The following is a 21,170-nucleotide window of genomic DNA, read 5'->3' as shown; positions in this document are numbered from 1 at the left end:
GTCCGCTGAGTGCGGGACCATTCACAAAGTGGATTGCTTAATACGGGTACGACAAGGTTTACATTCTCTCATGGTGACTAACACAATGGGATGGTTTGAGAATCAAATCAAATGAAATCATTCCGTTTCCTTCTTCTTTCGTACATGGTCATCCAAATGTAGACTCTCATCCGAAGATTATATCTATATAGGATTCTCCTTTCGCTAGTCATGCGAAGTCGACACGCTCTCAACAATCATGCAAAATACCGCAATGGGATTAAGCCACCCGTGATGATTCGCCATGATTCCTCGTCGGTTTAAGCCCCTCAAACTGTTTTTGCAAAACCTCCCGAGGTGTTTGTTGACAATACCACACGATACGTCTATATCCGCGTGCAGCCGGCAACACTACCCGCCATTCCCTCAATATTTGACTCTCATGAGTCACAACCAACTCTAGGCAACGGCAATTGTCAATGGAAAGGTTGGATTTTGAAATCACCAGTCAATCTTCTACATATTAAAAATGCAACATAGATTCACACAATTTACCCACCCATGCTGAAGCGCATCTGCGTAACATATTTCGCTCAAACTCGCCAGTGTTTTTAGTCAGGAACTATACAGCCAACTCCCCTCTAATTGTCTTCAATCACCACATCACCGCCGAAGACTCTAATTCAAGTCGAGTCTAGGTCTTGTATGATCAAGGCTTTAATCGAATAGTTCCCGTGTCTTCCCCCACTCCATTTCTTTGAAAGTCTCAAACTGGACCCCTCATTCGTTATATTGACCACGCAGTATCAGACGCGGCACAGAACCAAAAGGAGTGTATGCTTTTTGTAAAATCTCCCATCGGTTTTCTATCTGTGTGGACGCACCTACTTCCCAATTCTGTTATGGGTCGCTTCTTCTACTTTATTCATACGCTCAACGTTCTCTGATTGCCTCAAACTTGATTGTTATCCTAGTTGGATAACCAGCCACCGACATGGGTTACACAAAGATAATCTGTGCGAAAAATCCAACATCGCATTGCTTCGTCCACACCTCATCAAGTGATCAGACGACTCCTGACTATTACCCCACGCTACTACATACATGAATTCAATTTATACCTCACGCAAAAGTACGAACACCGACCGTGCACTGCAAAGAATCTTGGTGCTTTCCTCGCTTTCTTAAAGAGTACCAGACTGTTTCGTGTAAATAGTGGAGTGGTCCTATTCTGCAACTTACGACAAGACTTTCTGTATACATATAATAACATGTAGAGTATTATAGATCTACCGAACGGAGCCATCTCCGTCCGGTCCTTGGCAGAAGTTCTAGTCCTCGCACTATGAGATCTGCATCATTCCCGCTCGCGGCAATATTAGTCGTAGAGGCCAAAAGAGACGCAGGCTTGAGCACTACGAAAAGCAGGGTCTGGAGCCATCACCGGTTCCGAGATGAATGCAGATGGATATTTGAAAAAAATGGATATTCTGAAAACTTCCATCTTTCGCAAATTGACCCAAATAGAGTCTCTTGTGCAGATACTAACCATCACAACATGCAATCTCATATGTACAGCTACGGGGCAATAGTTTGTCCACACGTAGACGTCTTCGATTGATCTTCTTCCCGATGACCTAGGACTGCAAGATGAATCACAAAGCCTTTCGAAAAATCAACGTCATCAGCCTGGATGTACGAATAACCTTACGTTTTAGCATCAATTCAAGATCGATGTGCATCTGCTATTCGGTCTGATCTAAAGGGCAGGTCTGAGCTCCTCTATGAAATCACTAGTCGTCACCAACAATCCGCAATTGCCTGTGCATCGAACAACACATAGTTCAGCTCAACACCCTTAAATTATTGAAAGAGATTGAAACACGGGGTATGCACGTGCCATAGACTTTCACTAATTCGAAGGCTTCGAGGACTAGATTGGCATTTAGGCGGGAAGACCGAAATGACAGTTTCCATTTGCATTGGGTCAAAAGGCCTAAGAATTAAGCTGTTCGAGGTTTTGGAATTGCATCGAATTTGAATTTTGATATATTGGTTTGAAGCGATTTCGACTTCTTACCACATCAGCTCCTTATGACACTTCCTGTCTCATCAGAAACTCTTCACGATGATGCTGAGACAGGGATGGGCAAAAGGAAAAGGAAGTGCGAGCGGCCAATTTCTGTCGCAAATGCGTTGTGTGTATGAATGTGAAAGATACTGAATATGCAGGATATGTCAGGGATGAACATGTGATCGTCGGCATAAAAGTACGAGTCAGGAATCCTTACATGTTGGGCATTCCTGCACCCTCGCCACGGATGAGTTGCATCCAGATTCCATATGGAACTGCAGAGATCCATACAAGTGGTGCGGGAGCCAATTCTTCTGCTATCCCCCTTCTGATTCTCGAATCATTATAATATTGGCGAAATACTTTGATTGGAAACGACCTTCTTCCAGTCGAGAGATCAAATGTTGGGCTCGGGTAAATGATTTTTTGCATCGATGCTTGAGAGGGGTCGAGTCATACATACATACGTACTCATTGCTCGTTTGATTGTTTGCATTGAAATTTGAACCCTTGCTTGCCGTATTTCCTACTCTCTGAATGCAGACATAGCTACTTGCTCGCTTGCAGCTTGCTCGGTTACTTATCAGATGACAATAAGAGACAACAAAAAGCAATTATGTCGGCTCCACATATGCAAAGTACGAGGTCATTCAGGAGTTAGGAGAATGCCTTTTGCACGAGTGTGCGGTGCGACGTTTCTTGTCGTCGCGAGAATATAATGGGGTTCATACGAGGATCAAAGGTGAGTCGCGAGTCGCGAGTCAATACCCTTGACCATTTTGTTGATTTGCTTGACCGCTGTTGTTTCGAGAGATGTTGGAAAAGAATAGCTTGGTTACCGCCGTACCCTTTGGTGTTGATGTTAGGAGAAAGCTTTTCTGTTGAAGTGCATACATAGCAAGTAAGGCATCGTATGGATACACTATTGGCCTGAACCACCTCAATTTTCACCCCTGGATGCATCTTCAGATATGCGAGCAAACCTTCAATTTCTTCAACCCTTAATGGTAGAGCTGTGCAATCATGCTCGCTTTCGTACTTAACATTGTCGGAGCTTTCGGCACAATGGTGGTGTTGATCATAAGGGCCGTCTACTATAGTATACACATTTAGGCGGGTAATAAGTTGCATATAGAATTTGTGGATGATGTTTGAAAGGGGTTCGTCTACGAGGATATGGGATGGGAGTACGTACGACATCTATTTGCCACCTCTTACCTCTCTGTATTGCATATCTCTGGGAGATCGATTCGTATGCATTGATATATTCGCCATTTGATAGTGGACGAGAAGGAAGAGAGACCGTGCAAGAAAAGGTTTTGGTCCATATCATTCTGGCACACTTAAGTAGTTAGACGTCGGCGCATTAGATACACAACCACAATACAGTACGTATCTCTGTCTTTAGCAGGCCTCTAATTATTTCAACAATCTATCAATCCTTCAAAATTCTATCATCCCTCAAAAAACATCGAACTGTGACTTGACCTTAGTGAATTGATCTTACGTATGGTATATAGTGACATGTGGTGTGACTGAGATAATGAGGGTTACGTATCCGGCAATGTATCCAGACTACCTCGAGGCTTGTGAGACGTGAGGGGATGGAGGCACGAGACTCCTGCTTTGAGGATTGGGTCGGTGATGTAGGGTATGGGGTAAGATGAGGTGTGATATAATATGATACAGATAGGAGATTCTATAGAATTGAGCCGATGAATTTGCGATGATTAACACATGTAGAGTGTCGTATGTAAAGCACGGAGGGAAACGGGGGCGGAGGGGGGAGTTCATGTATGAAAATAGACATGCTGCGTCGGATCTCCGATGTTCTGGATCTGCTCTTCTTAGAAAATCTCAATAATCTTTGATATAGTGACTGAGATGCGAAGTTTGATGTGTATCCTGGGTTGTTGCTCGGGGGAGGAAGGAAGGAGGGGGAGGGGGGAGGGGGGTTGTAATGTACACTTCTCCACCACTCTTCTCAGATGTCAGATGTCCGAGGTATCTATTTGTTATCCTACTTCCGTGCAACAATCTCTCCCCCGTCCTAATCCAGCAAAGGTTTCTGGATCCACTCGATCTACTTCCTTGCGTATATTCATCCAATTCAAGACGTCTCTTCATCTTCGCCTGCGTTCCTAGTGTCAGGTTCGTTATCTCATCATCTTGGGTCTTGGTTGGTACTTTTTATATCTGATTTTCGAGACTAATCTTCGATTTCCTTGTCTGTTTCCTGAATTACCTTTCATTCCGACATCTTTGACTCTAGAATTCTCCTTCATCTACTCGAGAGGGAGGGGTGTTTATGATACCCCCCTCTCCCAAAAGAAGAGGAGATAAGAAACATGGTGGTCGGTTTGGAGTAATGGCGCATATATATATTGAACGGTCCGGATTTGCTGAGCTGAGATTTAAAGCATATTTTTGGAACATTATTATTTGGAACTGGATTGGATGTTTTGATCGAGTTTGCAGATTATTTGAGAATATTAAGTGGATGAAAGGAAATAGATAATTGAGAGGAGTTGGATATGCGAATTGAGTTCAATGTATCTTCTCTTTGAAGTACATTCTGGAATATGGAATGCACTGGGCTCGCTGGAATAATAGTATTGAGCGACCCATCGCTTTCATCATCGTCAGTATCCCCGATTCGTTCCGCTTTCCTCCTTCTCCGTGTCGTCGCATGTGTTAAGTATCACTTTGTCACGTAGTGGGATTCCTCGTCGAATCTTTGTGCCTAACATGTTTCACCACGGTAGCGATCACATCTTCTCTCAGGGACTCCTCAGAGGACCCCAAAACTTCGTTGTAAAGAGTCTTCTCTGACTTAATTCTATCGATGTTGTAATGTCTTTCTCTTGACAGCTGTGTTTAAACGCTTCGTGTAATGATGATACATATACCGTTTTCCCGTAAACTGACGTGTAAGAAAGCCAATATCTTCACCTGAAGCTTTGAAAACTTGGCAACTGTCTATAGCGTACTTGCGTGAGAAGCGTTTCCTTCAAGATCCTCAGTTTTCAATCATCCGCTTCGTGAAAACGAGGTGTTATTGCTGTTGGCATGCAACGAACGCCATTTCCAGTTGAGACTCCAACGTTGGGTTGTTCCTTGGCGAATATATTTCATAGTGAGCATCTTATTGTTTCAAACTGACAGCCATGCAGTGCAGGGCGAGACGCGTTGCTTCAAAGGACTTCAAGTATGAGAAACAAAGCACCGTCAAAATATCTCCATACCGGCCTCGTCCCAAACCACAGTATTCCATCAACCAACCTCTGGAGATTGTGTGTTGTGCACTTGAAGTTTTCCGTTCACCAGATCCAGATTTCTACTATTTCGGCGTGATGTTTCTCTCCTCGTTAGAGAAGACTAGCAGAACCATATCAGAGACATCTTCTCGCCTTCATTCCAATTCCTTTCACGAGCTTTGCGTCAAGAGGAGCTTCCTTTCCAATGATTTGCACCTTCTCGTTCATCTTCTTTAAACACAATCTTATGGACTGGAAATATGTAAAACAATCAATGTGCTCACAGAATTGACTCTTCTCTTCTACGCGACTGCTATTGTTTTCGTCATCTTTCAACAATTTGTGAAGCTAGATGTATCCAATTCTGTAGTTAAATTAGCCAGGGAATATGATGAGAATATATAGTGTTCCTAACTCTCGAGCTCCAAAATCGGCAATCAGCAGACACTAGCCCACACCAGTAATAGTGAATGCTTGTCTGATTCAGCCTGTCTATAGCTAATGCTTCGCCGTCAATGCTATGCGCCCTTATAAGTCTAATTGAATAAGATTAAAGGAAGAATGCCATAGAAACTACTTCCCCGGATACCCTCTGAATCACCCGTAACAAAACCCCGCAGTGCCCAACACTTATAGCCTATGATACCCGTGACTTCAAGGAAACCAAAACCAATTACCCCAAATCAACATGCAAGCTATGAATGTTTGAACGTTCAATATTTTGAAAGATCTGAATCTTCTAAGCAGGTCGAGAAGGAATTGAACGCTTCTGATTGCCGGACTGCAGCCTGAGTTCCTGGTAACCCTGGGTACACTGAGAAGTCGAATGAGTAAAGCCCGTTTGCCCTAAAGCCCAATAACTAAACCAGATTCACATTATCTCAGAGGCACAAAATAAGTACAATCTCCTGGTCAAGCAAAATTTGAATTGCGTTGGTTGAGCTCTGATATTGGTCTACCAGAGCTTGTCTTTGGTGAATACTTAGTGCGTACTTAAACCAAGAAAGGGCGCACAACAGACCAGTACGCATGAACAGGTTTGAAAGTTAGATGTTCAGAGAAACTTTGGACATCCAAAAAAGAACACAAGGCTCTAACAGCTAACAGTAGAGAGATGAATCCTTGAGCTGCAGACAAGAGGAACACCTGCTTGCTGTTGAAAGCTTAGTGTGATTTGCAAACTGCTGTTTATTAAGTAGTTACTAGTATACCGAATGAATCGGATTATAGCATTGGCGCAGCAATACGTTAGCTCGGATCTACATTGATTCCTGACAATCTTCTACACATGGACATCATGGAAAGACATGAGACACGAGCGGGCAATCGTACATAGTGAATAGATTTTAATTGAAGAAAGGGTAATGGAAAGATATTTTTTGCTACGGCTTGTCTCTATGATTCCTAGGTAGCTATTCTTGGATGCAGTCTCCGGGTTACTAGCCAATACTGACGAAAGGTCCATTGTCACAAAAGCCAATTAACCAATACGGCAGCATTGTCACTGGGACAACAAAGTTACCATATACAAAATTGGGGCCGTCTACCAATTGTATATAAATGATGAGATTGAAAACTGCATATTTAACAACCTAAAATTCAAAAATTCAAGACCAAAAGCACTTTAAGGACACCCTGTTCTGCCCAAGGAAATCGAGAACTTTAAGCCCCTTACTTCAACGCGATGCAAAATAACCAAGTTATCGGAGTTATAGTCATTGCCCTCATGGCATTTATGATTTTATTCGGTATGGGCATTTACTACTCTGTTCAAGCCATACAGAGACGTCGCCCCCGGGGCGCCCAGCTTTTGGCAGAAACAACAATGAGTGAAACACAAGGGACTCGATCGCTATTTTCCTCGTTAGAATCATCGCATCAATGGAGTCAAGAATCGCGATCGTCGAGTTCGACGCAATCACATTCGACTCGGGCCTCGTCTCAACGGAATGATAGGAGACATCGTCCCACCGAAGCAAGGCCTGAAAGATCTCGTAGACTCCCGGACATTGTGGAAGAATGGCCAAATGAGCGGTTTCGAGAGCTTTCACCAGAAGATACCTCCCAAGGAACAGCGGGGTCTCTTTCACAGCTAGAACAAGAAATGCCAGGTTCTTACAATCGGTCCATCAGACCCGGTAAACGTCAATCCGGGCTTGGTATTGCTCATGGAAAGGAACGTCTTGTACATTCATAGAAAGTGTAGATCGATATTGATCACTTCCTCTGACGCATAGAAGGCAGTCCATTTATACAAGCACATTTGTGCTATCATAATGATCCAGATCAGGTGGCCAATTTGCAGTATAGAGTACCGTCGTTCTATATGTAAATGTCCCACTGCCCGCAGCTTTCATTACTTTGCGGTTTTATTGATGCGGAGATCCGTGTTTCGTTGTTACATGGTATTTTTTAAGCTTGCCTTCGTCATCCAGCATTTCCACTTTCGTCCACTTCCAGCATAAATCCAGGGCTCCAATACTCCCACTCTTCGCTTTGTTTGTCGACCCATAACATACTTTCTGAGACTAAATCTTCAATAGCTGTCTTGGCTCTTGCTCTTGGCCATCGAAGATTTAGCATGAGCATTCCGACACTGACGTATCCAAGTAGCTGCGCAGCTTCCAGAACTGCACTCTGATCTGTATTAAGTTCTTTGGGTATCGAACGGATATATGTTTTATGGCCAACGGTTATAGTGGAGTAGGAAGAACCAAGGGGTTTTAGGGTAGTCACGGCACGAAGGATATCATCACTAGGATACGATTAGCATTTGCTATAGTCATAAGAGTGGGACAAGGTGATCAATACTCAGATATTTCAGCTCCACCTTCCATTCGTGTGCTCATAATTCTGTCTTTGACTTCTTTAACACCAATAAGCCCACCATTTTCTTCCCGTGTAGCGCCACAGACTTCCACAACTCTTACTGCCAGCTCAAAATAGAAATCATTCACACTTGTACCAAGCATCTGAGCCCAAAAACTTCCACTCCCATCTTTACCTCCAGCATTATTACTACTGGCCAAAGGGTCCACTCCAATAGCTGAACACATGCGTGCAAACTCGGCGCGGAAAATGGGATTCGAACGTATATCTTTGGCATGAGTTTGAGCAAATTGCTGAAGTAAAGAACGGAAGACTGATAATTGAGTAGCTATAGACATAGAGTGAGAGCTGCGAAGAGTATTTCCGTGAGACGCATATTGAGCAGAAGCGATTCGAGATCTATCGAAAGCTGCTAGACCAACACCTTTGCGAGACATCGTAGCACCTATTTTACGAAATGGAGGAAGTCTTATAATGTAGTTGACATTGAATGCTTTGCGATAACGATAAGACATCGGTATGTGATCTGGGGCGATGAATGGAGCTAACCTTTTTTGGCGTTAGCCCATTTCGCTAATTGAATGGCTCGCACTTTTTGCAAATCGAAAATTACACTCAGAAAGAGAACGTTCCGCGACAACGACGACAACACTTTACAACCACCTCGACAATCCACGCCAAGGTGAGCTCACATCCCGACCTGATTTGATTTGCGATTGTTCTGGAGTTTGGTGGTATGGGAGGATTTGTGCGTTGCTTGGAGGTTCTGGAACTCGACCATTATTTTTTTTTTTCGACATTCGACAAAAGCGTTACCAATTATTTTCTACGATACGGAATGGTAAATTTGGAGGAATAAGAAGCTAACATCTACTCGATTTTAAAGGAAAATAATCCAAGATGGCTTCCAACCAGTCTGTTCAGTGTTTCGGAAAGAAGAAGACCGGTAAGAATTTCAATCCGAGTCTCGCTCTTTGGAATTGAATCAAGGCTGACATTTTTCCCAATAGCCACCGCAGTTGCCCACTGCAAGGTACGAACCCCCTCGACAGGAATCTCACAAATTCACAACAAACCCCCCGAGAACTCAAATACTGATTAGAAGGATAGGCCGGAAAGGGACTTGTTAAGGTCAACGGAAAGCCTTTGAACTTGGTTCAACCAGAGGTCTTGAGATTCAAGGTCTACGAGCCCCTCTTGATCGTCGGTCTCGACAGATTCGCCGGTGTTGACATCCGTGTCCGTGTTACCGGTGGTGGTCAAACCTCCCAAATCTATGCTATCCGTCAAGCTATCTCCAAGGCCATCGTTGCCTACTACCAAAAGTTCGTCGATGAGCACTCAAAGAACCAATTGAAGCAAGCCCTCGTTACCTACGACAGAACCCTCTTGGTTGCCGATAACAGACGTTGCGAGCCAAAGAAGTTCGGAGGTCAGTTTTTTTCTATGGCAGGTACGATTGAAATTTTGGCTAATGTTTTCAATAGGTCCCGGTGCCAGAGCCAGATACCAAAAATCTTACCGTTAAATTTGTGGTTTTATGGGGTTGGATTTGGGGGAGTGGTCATGCTGCATTTGCATTGGGCTGGCTTTTTACGCCGGTTTATAGAATTTTAAGCAAGTAAATGCAAGATTCTTCCGAAATGTTCATAATATGAGGAGCATATGGCAATGGAAATGTTGAACAATGCTACGACAACGTGCCGAGGATTCGCAAGAGTTCTGTTATGTGATTATCTGGTGATCAGGGGTTCGCTTCAATCGACCGAAAGCACGAGGTAGAATGGCTATAACCACAAATACACTTCCCATTCCCAGCAATCGTCTACATCTTGACCATGTGTGACGGATTACTGCACAGTGAAAGCATCATACACGAGTTTCCCGCCTGTTTCATTCCATATCTCAATGACGTCAAACTTTGTGATTTGATTCCTTTTTAAGTTTGAATAGAATATCATTCAGAATTGCAGTGGTGCATGAAGTATATCCTCTATAAAGTCCCAATTCATGTTGAATGTCAGCCAGCCAGCGAAAACTCCACAATAAAGTTGAACCATACGCCCGTACCCATACCGCCCAAACTGCGTCTCTAATCCTTAATGTTTGCCAGAATCGTCTTCATCATCTCATTACCTACTCTAGTTGCTTCTGGAAACCTTGGAGCGAAAAACGTTTGCGTCTTCTCGAATCTATCTTTCCAGCTCTCGAAATCTCCAAACTCCACACACTCGCTCCATCCTCTAGCTGCAAATGTGAATTCCAAATCGTCGGAACGGAATGTATTGTCTTCAATAGCAGTATTGATAACTTCGTCCAACAATTTATCATTTCTGAATAGGTATTCTGAGACACCGAGCCAGAGACGAAAGAGAGGAGTGCTACAGATCATATGATCATATGGACTAATGTTGAGACGAGCCCAACAATCAACGATAGCGAGAAGAGAGAGATGATTGTTTGGTGTTGGCTTTTCAGGCTTTTTACCTAGGGAGAAACGATCAAGTACTTCATCGCGCAAGAGTAATTCATCGGACTTCTTTCGTCCAGCAAAGACGAATCGTCCTGCGCTCTTGATTCGCTCCTCTAACTCTCTTCTGTGCCCTCCAAGCATTAATTTGTATAGATCTGTAACACTTGACGCGTACTCTCTGATCTGTTCTTTGGCATATGGATTCAGGATGGCGAGACCAGCATAAACGTGCCATTTCTGAGAGTAGATGCGGAGGGTAAGATTGATTTTGACATTTTCAATACCACCAACATATCGGGCTATTTCCCAAGGGAATTGGAGATTGGCGTGCCAGGCTTTACCCATGGACAGGAAGGCTGCGTGGGTCACGGCTTGGGTATCTGCTGTTATGCGGTCGTGTTGAGAAGCTGAGAGAACATGTTGTTTGGAGCCGAGGCATGAGAGAACATGCTCAACCTTTTCGAAGTTCTCTTGGGATGCACGATGTTTGATCAAAACCTATGATTTTCTTAAGCACGTGAGGTCGTGATTTGACTGTGATACTTACGAGTGGTTGACCTCGAGGATCCACGTTGGGACCATGAAGAGAATGGCAAGACACAATATCAACGTCGGCAGGAAGATACTTCTCAAAGGCAGCTATCTCAGGAGCTTTGCAAGAAGTTTGTCCTCCGACTATGGCACCTTGCTTGGTGGCTACACAGGACGTTAGAAGATGAAGGTGACGGGATCATGTAAATCATACAGGGACCATATTCAGCAACAACCTTGCCGATTGCGGCAGCTTCGACATTGTAGATGGTGTAATCACTTGCTCTGGAAACGAGGTGGCCATTGGGAAGAATTGTAATTTGTTTCTATGGACGTCTCAGCACAAGCTGCAGGACAAGAACTATCTAAACGCTGGGTATTTACTCTATCTGCAAACTCTTCACACAAAGCTTCATATTTGTCCTCTCTATCGCAGGCGTTTACTCTGCCCCAAGAATATCAGTAGTGGTCGGAGATTAAACATTATAACTATAGATTTATTGTTAGCTTCTGCAATCCCAAAAGGTAACAAACACTGCAGAAGTAATTCGATAGATTCAGACAAAATAAAATAAGGTAGCTGAGATTTTTCATCATTGAAAGCCAGCTTCCGACCTGGTACCAGAATGGTAGTCAGGTCATCTGAAGGCGATACTCGAGCCAAATGCACTCAGGTCATCATTATAAGAGGAATGAGGGTGAGAAAAAAGAGGGTGCTTACAATTGCAAAAGCGGGCTCAACGAAAGCTCAATTGAGGGAATTTACCTCCATCCAGCATCGCTGAGCCTGCGGGCATACATCTTGCCCATATCACCCATACCAATGATACCAATAACAAAGTTGTCCATTTTTCCTTCCAGATTGGACTTGGTCGAAGTCGCCATTGTGCGTGATACTAAACCAGCAGCTCTGGCAAACTGTGTATTTTAAATACCCTTCGTAAGTTCTCAAACCCGAGGCAATTGGTCTGATTTCTGCACGATATGAAAAATCGGAGAATCTCAGTGCATGGAAAATATTGTTGTTGTGATTGTGTTTGAAAGAAAAGTTGCAGTTGCGCGACGGAAACTTTATGCCTTTTTTTTAAGCCCCGTAACGCTAAGGAAAGCTGGCCACCATTCCTAATTCAGATTAGCGCGCACAAATTCGCCAAATTTTGGAATTCGAATCTCTACCCATTCATTTTGAAAACCTCTGATATTTTCGAAAACTTCGTCGATCAATCCTTCAGCAACTAACCGTCAACATGCCTCCAAAGAAAGCAGCACGCCCAGCGCAAGAGAACATCAACCTTGGTCCTTCGATCAGGGAAGGTAAGCAATTTTTAATTCCTGGAGGAATTTTGTACGGATTGCTGACCCCGCTGTGTAGGTGAACTCGTTTTCGGTGTCGCCCGTATTTTCGCATCTTTCAACGATACCTTCGTTCACGTCACTGATCTTTCGTACGTACCCCCAGCAAAATTCCATAACTGGGAATTTGGCGTTTTGATTTCATATATTGCACATTTTTGGAACGAAAAGGTTCATAGGCTGACTTTCTGGGTGATTCCAGTGGCCGCGAAACCATCTGCCGTGTTACCGGTGGAATGAAGGTCAAGGCCGATCGTGACGAGTCTTCCCCATACGCTGCTATGTTGGCTGCTCAAGATGTTGCTACCCGCTGCAAGGAATTGGGCATCACTGCTCTCCACGTCAAGATCCGTGCTACCGGAGGTAAGAACACATTCAAGAATTCTCAAATTGCGGCATAAATTCTAACATGAATTTTCTTTACAGGTAACGGAACCAAGACCCCAGGTCCAGGTGCTCAATCCGCTCTCCGTGCCCTTGCCCGTACCGGCATGAAGATTGGCCGTATCGAGGATGTTACCCCAACTCCATCCGACAGCACCCGTCGCAAGGGAGGTCGCCGTGGTCGTCGTTTGTAGACGTGTCAATTCTTTGGCTACACGCATGGAGCAGAATATGGGTTTTATTGTGCAATTGATGACAACTACGCGGGGAACGGCATTTACTGCCTGGTCTCCATATCTGAAATCTGAAATCTGGGCTTGGATCGACCTTGTCTCATTTGTCACATAAGCGCTTTAGCAAAGTGCAGCCATGAATATCACGAACTTTCAAATGACTTCAATCAAAATGCACCTGCCCATTATATGTGAAAACTGTGTTTGTATATTTCCTCAATCGCAAATATGTACAAAAGTGCCTCCTTGAATTTCAATCCTAATAAACACCGCATATTATCCATGCTGAAATGACCCCTTTGTAATACCAAGTAATCCTCCATTGCAGAACTTCTTAAACCATGCCACATCCATAAATATGAGCCTCCTCAGAACGCCACCTCCCATTGCACCTCGACCTAGATACACCGTCCATGCCAGCCTTGTATAATACAACCCAAAACCAAGCCATTATTTCATCCATTCGTAACGGGTATCCAGTGATCATAATGTCTAAGAAGAAAGCCATTAAATAGTAAGATTGTAAGTATAAGCTCTTGGAGAAAGCGAGAACTCAAGAAGTCGTAATTAAAAAGGTTGTGGTAATACACGTGCTTCATCCTGTTTCCCATAGAAAAATCAGGGGAGCTGAGAATTGAAAGTTCGAAAAGAAAGCTGAGGAAGGAGAAGGTGGAAAAAATGTCGGGAAAAGGAAAGCTGAATACAAGGAGAGTCGAAGATTAGGATATGTTTAAAAGAGCCCACGAGAAACCAGAGCGGCTGATGCGATTGGTCTTGGACTTCTTGGGTTTCTCAGATTTGCGACCTAGAGACGCAACACGAAGACTTGGTTAGACTATTGGCGGGAACGACAGAAATGATGGGGAGGCAGGGAGGAGGCCGCAAATGCAGGAAATGGTATTGGAGACAAATGGTGTTGGGCAAGAACTATGTAATAAGTAATGTGAAGTACAAGCAGTGTGTGACATGATTTGAATTGCTACAAAATTATTCGATCCTTCTCGAGCCCTTCCTCATCGAGATCTACTATCATTGGCGCGTACTCACCTCGTTCATCCTCGTCTTCGAAATCCTTGAGCTCTGCATCAATCATCTCTCCGTCCTCCAGCTGAAATTTTCCAGACCTAAGATAATATCCTCGTAGATCCCAGCCCCACTTCCACAGCCACGACTCAAAGGCTTCGAATGCCTTACCTACTTCCTCTTGCTCGCGTGTAATATTAGAACCGTAGGAGAGGAGTTGTTCGTTCAAGCGGGACTTAAACTTGGTAAGAATGATCTTCAAATCGTCGCCAAGATGAGAATCATGATCGAAGATACTAGTGTCGAATCCCTCTTCATCATACATAAACTGGGCATGAACGGCGGTGATGACCTTACGGAAAAAACCCGGCTGATCCAGAGAAAGGCGATAGGCTCCGAAGAGCTTCCTGACGATGATACCCCACTGTTCCATACACGCAAGGTTGCCGAGGATCATTCCAGTGATGTAACAGAATTGTAACTCCCCAACAATCTCATCAGAGTCCTCATACGTGCAACGTCCGATAGCCTCAACAATATAAGACGTACTGTCGATTGCTTGCTCGGTGCGCTCGCGACCTGAAGAAGATTCTGAGAAGGTACGGGCACTTCTTGGGAAAACGAAGTCTAGAAATTCGTCTCCGTCGAAATTCGTAATGCCACCCTTAACGTCACGAGGTGCGCTTGAAGCCTGTAGTTCTGTGGTCTTGATGTCATGACTAGACGAGACTTTCCAGCTATTCCACTTGCCACCTGTGACTCTCTTGAGGTAGGGATGCTTGATGCAAAAGGTTAAGCGACGCCACTTGTCGGTATCGTCGACACTATCGGCAGTGATAGGAGAACTTGGAGAGCCAACAGGAGTCGATGACGTGGAAATGGAGCGGACGGGACCTGGAGTCGACGTAGCACTCAAGTATGGCTCGAGCTTGTCAACAATCTCGGGGACGCTTGTCTTTTGAATACGCTTTTCGGCTTCGCTAAGCTCTTCCTCCACAGACTCGTGGTAACTATCCCATCTCAGGACATGAATGTCACCAAATTCATCCGAGGCCAACTTCATTGTCATCAGCCAAAACCCGGTTCGTGAAGATCCATTGCCAGACCCACCCCAAAAAAAGTGAGCACCCGCCGGGATCTGCTTGACGCCCTCAAGTGTTCCCTCAGTCTTAATGGTATAGGCCTTCGTATCATACCCAAAAATTGCACCGACTGGAAGGTTTCGAATGATGACCACATCACCATGCTCCAAAATTTCGTGATGCTCCACACCACGCTCTCTGGGTGGCGATGGAGAGTGGACTCTCAACGTACCAAGTGGATAGCTTCCAACCACATTGACCGAATGAACCGATTTTTCTGACTTCATTGACAAACCAGAAGAAACTGAGTCTGATTTCAGTAGGGTAGATTTGCTGGCTTCTTCAGCAATACTTCCGTTAGAATCACCACGCGAGCTTCTCTGTCCATCATCACCATGGGTGATATTAAGTGACGAAAAACCCAGTCTTGGACTGCTTCCATTGGATTTAGTTGATAATTGGCGGGAAAGAACGGATACATGTGACTTCGCGGTTGAAGGGCTTCTTTGGAGGGAAATCTGATGTTGGATGAAAGAAGGGTCAGATTTTGTTGTTAATTCTTCGATCTTGGTTGTTTCAGAGATCAACTCGTCCATAGTAATTGGAGAGGAATTATTCGAAATTGTGTCATTAGCAAGAGGGTCTTCACCAACGATGTTTGCCATTGTGAAAGCACTTGTGATAAAGCAACCTGTAAATTGTGGTATTTGTGAATAAACAATTTTGGAGATTATAAGTGGGTGGACAGTTTCGATGTCACAAAAAATAATTACCGAAGTAACCAAAAATAACAGATAAACAATAATAAGACTTCGGCCGCTTTTCTCCGAACTTGGCCGATTGGATCTTCGAACTCAAAATGTGTTTGTTGGTGTTGAGTTTATTATTCTGAGGAGATAAAATCCAAACTTGGGGGATTTATCAAATTTTGAGAAGAACCAACTCAATTTTCTTCCAAGATTGAAGCCCACTAGGACTTTTCATCCAAAAGTCTTTCAGATAAGATGATGTATCTGCAGATGGTAGCATCGTAATCCTTATGAAGTCTGTTCCAATACATCACCATCTAGAAACTTTTTTGATATTGGTCTGTTCCGGAAAAATAGAAAGGCCGATTCTCCTAAAGTTGCCAGACCTTGAATTCCCACATGTAGTAACTTTTTCTGAAATATTTGAGGCAAACGGTTATTCTAAATGATGGTATCCATTCAAGATTAGATTCTAGCTCTGTTGGATTGAAAGAAGGTATAGATTTATTATTGATATATTATATTGTCTTTCTAACAAATATCGAACATGATCACCCTTTTCGCTTATGTAACCATGAAGTTAATGCAGCAAGGGTCCCACATGGCGGAGAAGCCCCACCATTTTGACATCAGTTCAAAGCTTCCTTATTCCATCGAAATCGGTATCCATACAAAGTACGCCAAAAATAGAGCACTGCATGGAATTGCTATTGCTGCAGCCTTGAAAGAATGACTTCAGGTCAATCAACTGCGCCGATTGCTTTTGATCAGTCTGGATCAAATGTAGGTGGAAATGCTCAACAGACTGCGGGTTCTGAGCCTGAAGAAGTATGGGATGAAGCAAAACTCGAGCAGGCGATGAAAACTCTAAAGGAAATGCATATTCAAGTCAGCCCCTTCTTTCCCCGAAGAAAATCACAATGAGGAGTAGCTGACACGTTATTTAGTGTCGTAATCTACGATCTACAATTCCAAGACTTCTTACGCCTTTGGCAACCAAGCAGCAATCACGTACGTTCCAATTCTACGACTTCAATTCTCAGCTTCTGATATCTGTAGCTGACCACTACAAACAGCTGAGCAGCTCTTTTCTTCCTTTCAACAAGCCGCAACAACTTCGAATAAGGAAGTACGAGATTTCACACTTTTGATGAAGGATGAAGAGGGTGTGAAGCTCTTTGAGCATGCAAAGAAGAGTCGAGCTGAGAACCCACATGGAATAAAGCCATGGAGAGTTACAGAACATCCTGATTGGCTTGATAGAGATACATGATCTTCTCACCACGACAATACGTTTCGACATGTCCAGACCGGAAAATGTGCTATAGCATCTCGGCGTTCTTGCGGACTTTTGGGTAGAAGGGCAGGTCTTGGGATATCCAGTACTGGGCGTTGGGCGGTTTTGATAGCATACGGCGGGAAAGACATATTTCGATATCCTGACAACCTAGAGCGTAATGCTCCTACCAACAGTAATGGCACCCTTTCTCTAATCTACGATTAACCATAAATCTATTCATACACGTTCCACAGGATTTATTTAGAGAAACTATGAACATCTGAAATACCCAATAGCGGCCGAATACCGTTGAAGATTACTCGTGTTCCTGAGCTCAGGCCTCATCAACATTATCGCAGAGTACCACAACATACACCGAGCAATGTCACATTTATTAATGATTTATTAAACACATAGTTATTATCTCTCTCATGGAATATGGTAAACCTTGAAATGATTGTATGAATGCAGATATGTAACCAGTGAATGATCCATTATATGAATGAAATTGACAATGCATCGACTTCTTTCAAGGTTCAGAACAATGTGCTAACTAATCGGATGCCGATTTCTTATTGGCTTATGATAATTTTTCCGGCCTTGAAGCTGTGTCCTCAACCAACCCCAAAATTGAGTGAATAGTATAGAATTGAATTTACGAAATCGTCAATAATCTTCTTTCTTTATTACTTTGATAATTCATTTCTTCAATTCGAGTTGATGTGTACTTGCCACTATTCAACTTATTGATCTTTTTGTTAGGGCACGAAGCCATTTTGGTGCCAAAAAGGTCGCTTAATTTTTTTCTGCCCCGCGCATCAACAATCCTACGGGCAACCTTTTCGACACCTCTAGGCTTACCAAATCTCAACACCATCAACATGTCTAGATTTTTCCGCGGTGATAGCTCCAGCGACAGCTCGTCCGACGAGGAGGAGGATCTCTATTCCGATGACGAAGAAGTTCAAGAACAGCCCGAAGAAGAATCTTCTGAAGATGACTCTGAGGAGGACGATGATGATGACGATGACTCCGATTCCAGCAGCGATGATGGAGTTGGCAAAAAGACCGGAGCGAACGCTTTCTTGAAGGACGATTCCGATAGCGATAGTGAGAGTAGTGGAGATGAGGGCGTGAAGGTCGTCAAGTCTGCGAAGAACAAGCGATTCGAAGAACTCGAGGCAACCGCAAAAGCTATTGAAAATGGCGAGAAGATTAATGATTGGGGATCGATCTCAGCAGGTCAGTAAATTCTGTCCAAAAAATTACCTGGAAATATAGCTAATGAATTCGTCGTAGAGTTCGACAAATTGAACCGCCAAGTCGCCAAACTTCTACAATCAGGCACAACCCCAAAGGTCTACATCAAAGCTATTGCCGATTTGGAGGACTTCATGAATGAGACCTTGGCAAAGCAGAAGGTGACACCAAAGAAGATGAATGCAACAAATTCTCGCGGTTTGAACGCTGTTAAGCAGAAGATCAAGAAGGCCAGCAAGGAGCACCAGAAGGACCTAGACTCATTCAGAGCCGATAAGGACGCGTACATGGAATCAGAAGACGAGGAAGTTGTGGCACCCAAACAAAGGAAACCAAGGTCTTCTGCTGTAGCACAGGACGTCGCCGCCGATGATGATGATGAAGGATGGGGAACTGTTGGTAAGGGTGGACGAACTCTTCAATTCACACCAGAGAGCATTCTCAAGCATTTGAGAACCATTCTCGAATCCAGAGGAAAGAAGAACACCGACCGCAATGAACAAATTAAGATCATGGAGAAGTTGTACGAAGTAGCGGCCACTCCATACCAACGCATCAGAGTCCTTTTAACCCTTATTTCAACAAGATTCGACATGACTACTGGTACTCAAACTTTCATGTCCCAAGAACAATGGAAGGCAGCAGAGAAGGAATTTGGAACCCTCCTGAGTGTGCTTGAGACAAGTCGAGAATATGTAGTTGTGGAGACCGCTGAGCCATGGGAGGATGATGAAAAGCTTCCTACAGTTGCCGAAGGCACAAAGTTTGCGATTCCAGGAAGCGTCGTCTCCTATGTCGAAAGACTTGATGATGAACTTACAAGATCGCTTCAACACATTGATCCTCACACTGCTGAATACATCGAACGTCTCTCTGACGAGAGTGATCTTTACAACAACATTGTTAGAACTATGTTGTACCAGGAGGAGATCAGCAAGGACGCCAGTTTGAACGAGCCCCAACGTAGCTTGAACAGAGTCGTCATGAGAAGATTGGAGCACGTATACTTCAAGGTTTGTAATATTCCATCTCCCATATCACAATTTTTACTTATTCGTCTATAGCCATCCGCAGTCATCAAGATCCTCGACGAGAACTGCTGGAAAGCAGTTCCTGCAGAGCTCGATTCCACCATCACACCACGCGGCTCCATTGAAGATGCCAAGACCTTGGTTAACGTTCTCTGCAACTACCTCTACATCAACACTGAGGGCGAAGGACTCACTAAAGCAAGAGCCATGCTTTGCCAAATCTATTTCGAAGCTTTACACGACAACTACTATAAGGCTCGTGATATGATGCTTATGTCTCATTTGCAAGAGACTATCAATTCGTTCGATATTCATAGTCAAATTTTGTTCAACCGTACTCTTGTTCAAGTTGGTCTCTGTGCTTTCCGAGCTGGTTTGGTCTATGAGGCCCAAACCACCCTCCAAGAAATCTGTGGTAGCGGCCGTCAAAAGGAATTGCTTGCCCAAGGTGTCATGATTCAAAGATATAACCAAGTCACACCAGATCAAGAACGTCTCGAAAAACAACGTCAACTTCCATTCCACATGCACATTAACCTCGAGCTTCTTGAATGTGTTTACCTCACCTGCAGTATGCTTCTCGAAATTCCTCTATTCGCCCAAACTGGCTCATCCCCCGATATCAAGAAGAGAGTTATCAGCAAGACATACAGACGTATGCTCGAATATCATGAGCGTCAAATCTTCACTGGACCTCCAGAAAACACCAGAGATCATGTCATGCAGGCATCAAAGGCTTTGGCCCAAGGTGAATGGAAGAGAGCAACCGAATTTATCCACTCTATCAAGATTTGGGAGCTTATGTCCAAGCCCGAGGAGATCAAGGCAATGCTCTCAGCGCAAATCCAAGAAGAAGGTCTCCGAACCTATCTCTTTACATACGCTCCTTATTACGATACTCTATCCGTCAACAGACTCTCGTCAATGTTTGACCTCTCTGACCGAAAGGTTGCTGCCATCGTTAGCAAGATGATCAGTCACGAGGAACTTGCAGCCGCATTAGACCAAGTCAACTCCTCGATCATCTTCAGAAAGGGTGTTGAGCTAAGCAGACTCCAAAGCTTGGCATTGAGCCTCAGCGACAAAGCTAGTGGCTTGATTGAAAGCAACGAGCGTACACTCGAGACAAGAACACAAGGCACAGCCAATGCTTTCGAAAGACAAGGCGGCCGAGGCGGACGTGGTGGTAACAGAGGAGGTCGTGGTGGTAACCGTGGTGGACGTGGTGGTATCTCCAATGCTCCAAGGCAAGCTGGTGGAACACAATTTACCGGTGGTGCTTTGGGAGCTGCTGTAGGTAGCAGAGCTTAAATACGGATGGATAGATGTGTTAATGCATTGGGAATGGGTTGCTTACAGCGCTGTAATTGGCCCAAAGGCGTTTTAATGTAGGGCTTAGGAAAAGCTAGGTTCATGCTCCACGAAGACAAAAGAATGAAATTTTTTGATCATATATTTGGTGTCACATTTAAGGCTCCTAGACCTGAATTCCTAAACCTTTATCACTTATTTTAATATCTCATTTTGCGAGGTAGAAGATGTATCACATATTGAAACAAACTCTTTTCGCATTATAGGCAATCACGCACATCATAGTCGAAGAAACAATAAAATACGTTACCAGTCAATCCGG

At 43.9% G+C, this 21,170-nt stretch overlaps 8 protein-coding genes across 8 annotated transcripts; 5 read left to right on the top strand and 3 right to left on the bottom strand.

Annotated features, from left to right (window-relative positions):
* Positions 1–6,994: 6,994 nt before the first annotated feature.
* Positions 6,995–7,507, top strand: EAE97_000703 (uncharacterized protein; the record flags this gene model as incomplete). Its single annotated transcript, XM_038871213.1, has 1 exon — positions 6,995–7,507. One exon carries the CDS (start codon positions 6,995–6,997, stop codon positions 7,505–7,507), a length of 513 nt encoding a protein of 170 aa, XP_038738574.1.
* A 230-nt stretch (positions 7,508–7,737) lies between these two features.
* EAE97_000702 (uncharacterized protein) lies at positions 7,738–8,576 on the bottom strand (the record flags this gene model as incomplete). The annotated part of the gene is made up of 2 exons (XM_038871212.1): positions 7,738–8,065; positions 8,122–8,576. The coding sequence occupies 2 exons, from the start codon at positions 8,574–8,576 to the stop codon at positions 7,738–7,740; spliced, it is 783 nt and encodes a 260-aa protein (XP_038738573.1).
* Positions 8,577–9,039: 463 nt separating this feature from the next.
* On the top strand, positions 9,040–9,667 carry EAE97_000701 (uncharacterized protein; the record flags this gene model as incomplete). Its single annotated transcript, XM_038871211.1, has 4 exons — positions 9,040–9,085; positions 9,150–9,172; positions 9,250–9,571; positions 9,627–9,667. The coding sequence occupies 4 exons, from the start codon at positions 9,040–9,042 to the stop codon at positions 9,665–9,667; spliced, it is 432 nt and encodes a 143-aa protein (XP_038738572.1).
* Positions 9,668–10,231: 564 nt separating this feature from the next.
* On the bottom strand, positions 10,232–12,028 carry EAE97_000700 (uncharacterized protein; the record flags this gene model as incomplete). The annotated part of the gene is made up of 5 exons (XM_038871210.1): positions 10,232–11,110; positions 11,160–11,308; positions 11,358–11,469; positions 11,528–11,588; positions 11,910–12,028. 5 exons carry the CDS (start codon positions 12,026–12,028, stop codon positions 10,232–10,234), a joined length of 1,320 nt encoding a protein of 439 aa, XP_038738571.1.
* A 362-nt stretch (positions 12,029–12,390) lies between these two features.
* Positions 12,391–13,074, top strand: EAE97_000699 (uncharacterized protein; the record flags this gene model as incomplete). The annotated part of the gene is made up of 4 exons (XM_038871209.1): positions 12,391–12,457; positions 12,516–12,588; positions 12,699–12,859; positions 12,923–13,074. The coding sequence occupies 4 exons, from the start codon at positions 12,391–12,393 to the stop codon at positions 13,072–13,074; spliced, it is 453 nt and encodes a 150-aa protein (XP_038738570.1).
* A 758-nt stretch (positions 13,075–13,832) lies between these two features.
* Positions 13,833–15,883, bottom strand: EAE97_000698 (uncharacterized protein; the record flags this gene model as incomplete). The annotated part of the gene is made up of 2 exons (XM_038871208.1): positions 13,833–13,918; positions 14,161–15,883. The coding sequence occupies 2 exons, from the start codon at positions 15,881–15,883 to the stop codon at positions 13,833–13,835; spliced, it is 1,809 nt and encodes a 602-aa protein (XP_038738569.1).
* A 671-nt stretch (positions 15,884–16,554) lies between these two features.
* On the top strand, positions 16,555–17,698 carry EAE97_000697 (uncharacterized protein). Its single transcript, XM_038871207.1, has 3 exons — positions 16,555–16,855; positions 16,915–16,978; positions 17,044–17,698. The coding sequence occupies exons 1-3, from the start codon at positions 16,697–16,699 to the stop codon at positions 17,238–17,240; spliced, it is 420 nt and encodes a 139-aa protein (XP_038738568.1). The 5' UTR covers positions 16,555–16,696; the 3' UTR covers positions 17,241–17,698.
* A 429-nt stretch (positions 17,699–18,127) lies between these two features.
* On the top strand, positions 18,128–20,848 carry EAE97_000696 (uncharacterized protein; the record flags this gene model as incomplete). The annotated part of the gene is made up of 3 exons (XM_038871206.1): positions 18,128–18,488; positions 18,546–19,519; positions 19,571–20,848. The coding sequence occupies 3 exons, from the start codon at positions 18,128–18,130 to the stop codon at positions 20,846–20,848; spliced, it is 2,613 nt and encodes an 870-aa protein (XP_038738567.1).
* Positions 20,849–21,170: the final 322 nt, after the last annotated feature.

The sequence above is a fragment of the Botrytis byssoidea genome (genome assembly GCF_014898295.1).
Source record: "Botrytis byssoidea strain MUCL 94 chromosome Unknown BBYS_001, whole genome shotgun sequence".
Lineage (NCBI taxonomy): Eukaryota > Fungi > Ascomycota > Leotiomycetes > Helotiales > Sclerotiniaceae > Botrytis > Botrytis byssoidea.
This window is presented reverse-complemented; position numbering and strand designations above follow the sequence as displayed.

Bases quoted from the DNA above. Each gene is read 5' to 3' on its own strand.
- EAE97_000697 (XM_038871207.1), top strand. From the start codon at position 16,697: ATGACTTCAGGTCAATCAACTGCGCCGATTGCTTTTGATCAGTCTGGA. The intron at 16,856-16,914 runs GTCAGCCCCTTC...CACGTTATTTAG, and splicing joins TAAAGGAAATGCATATTCAA to TGTCGTAATCTACGATCTAC. The intron at 16,979-17,043 runs GTACGTTCCAAT...CACTACAAACAG, and splicing joins GGCAACCAAGCAGCAATCAC to CTGAGCAGCTCTTTTCTTCC.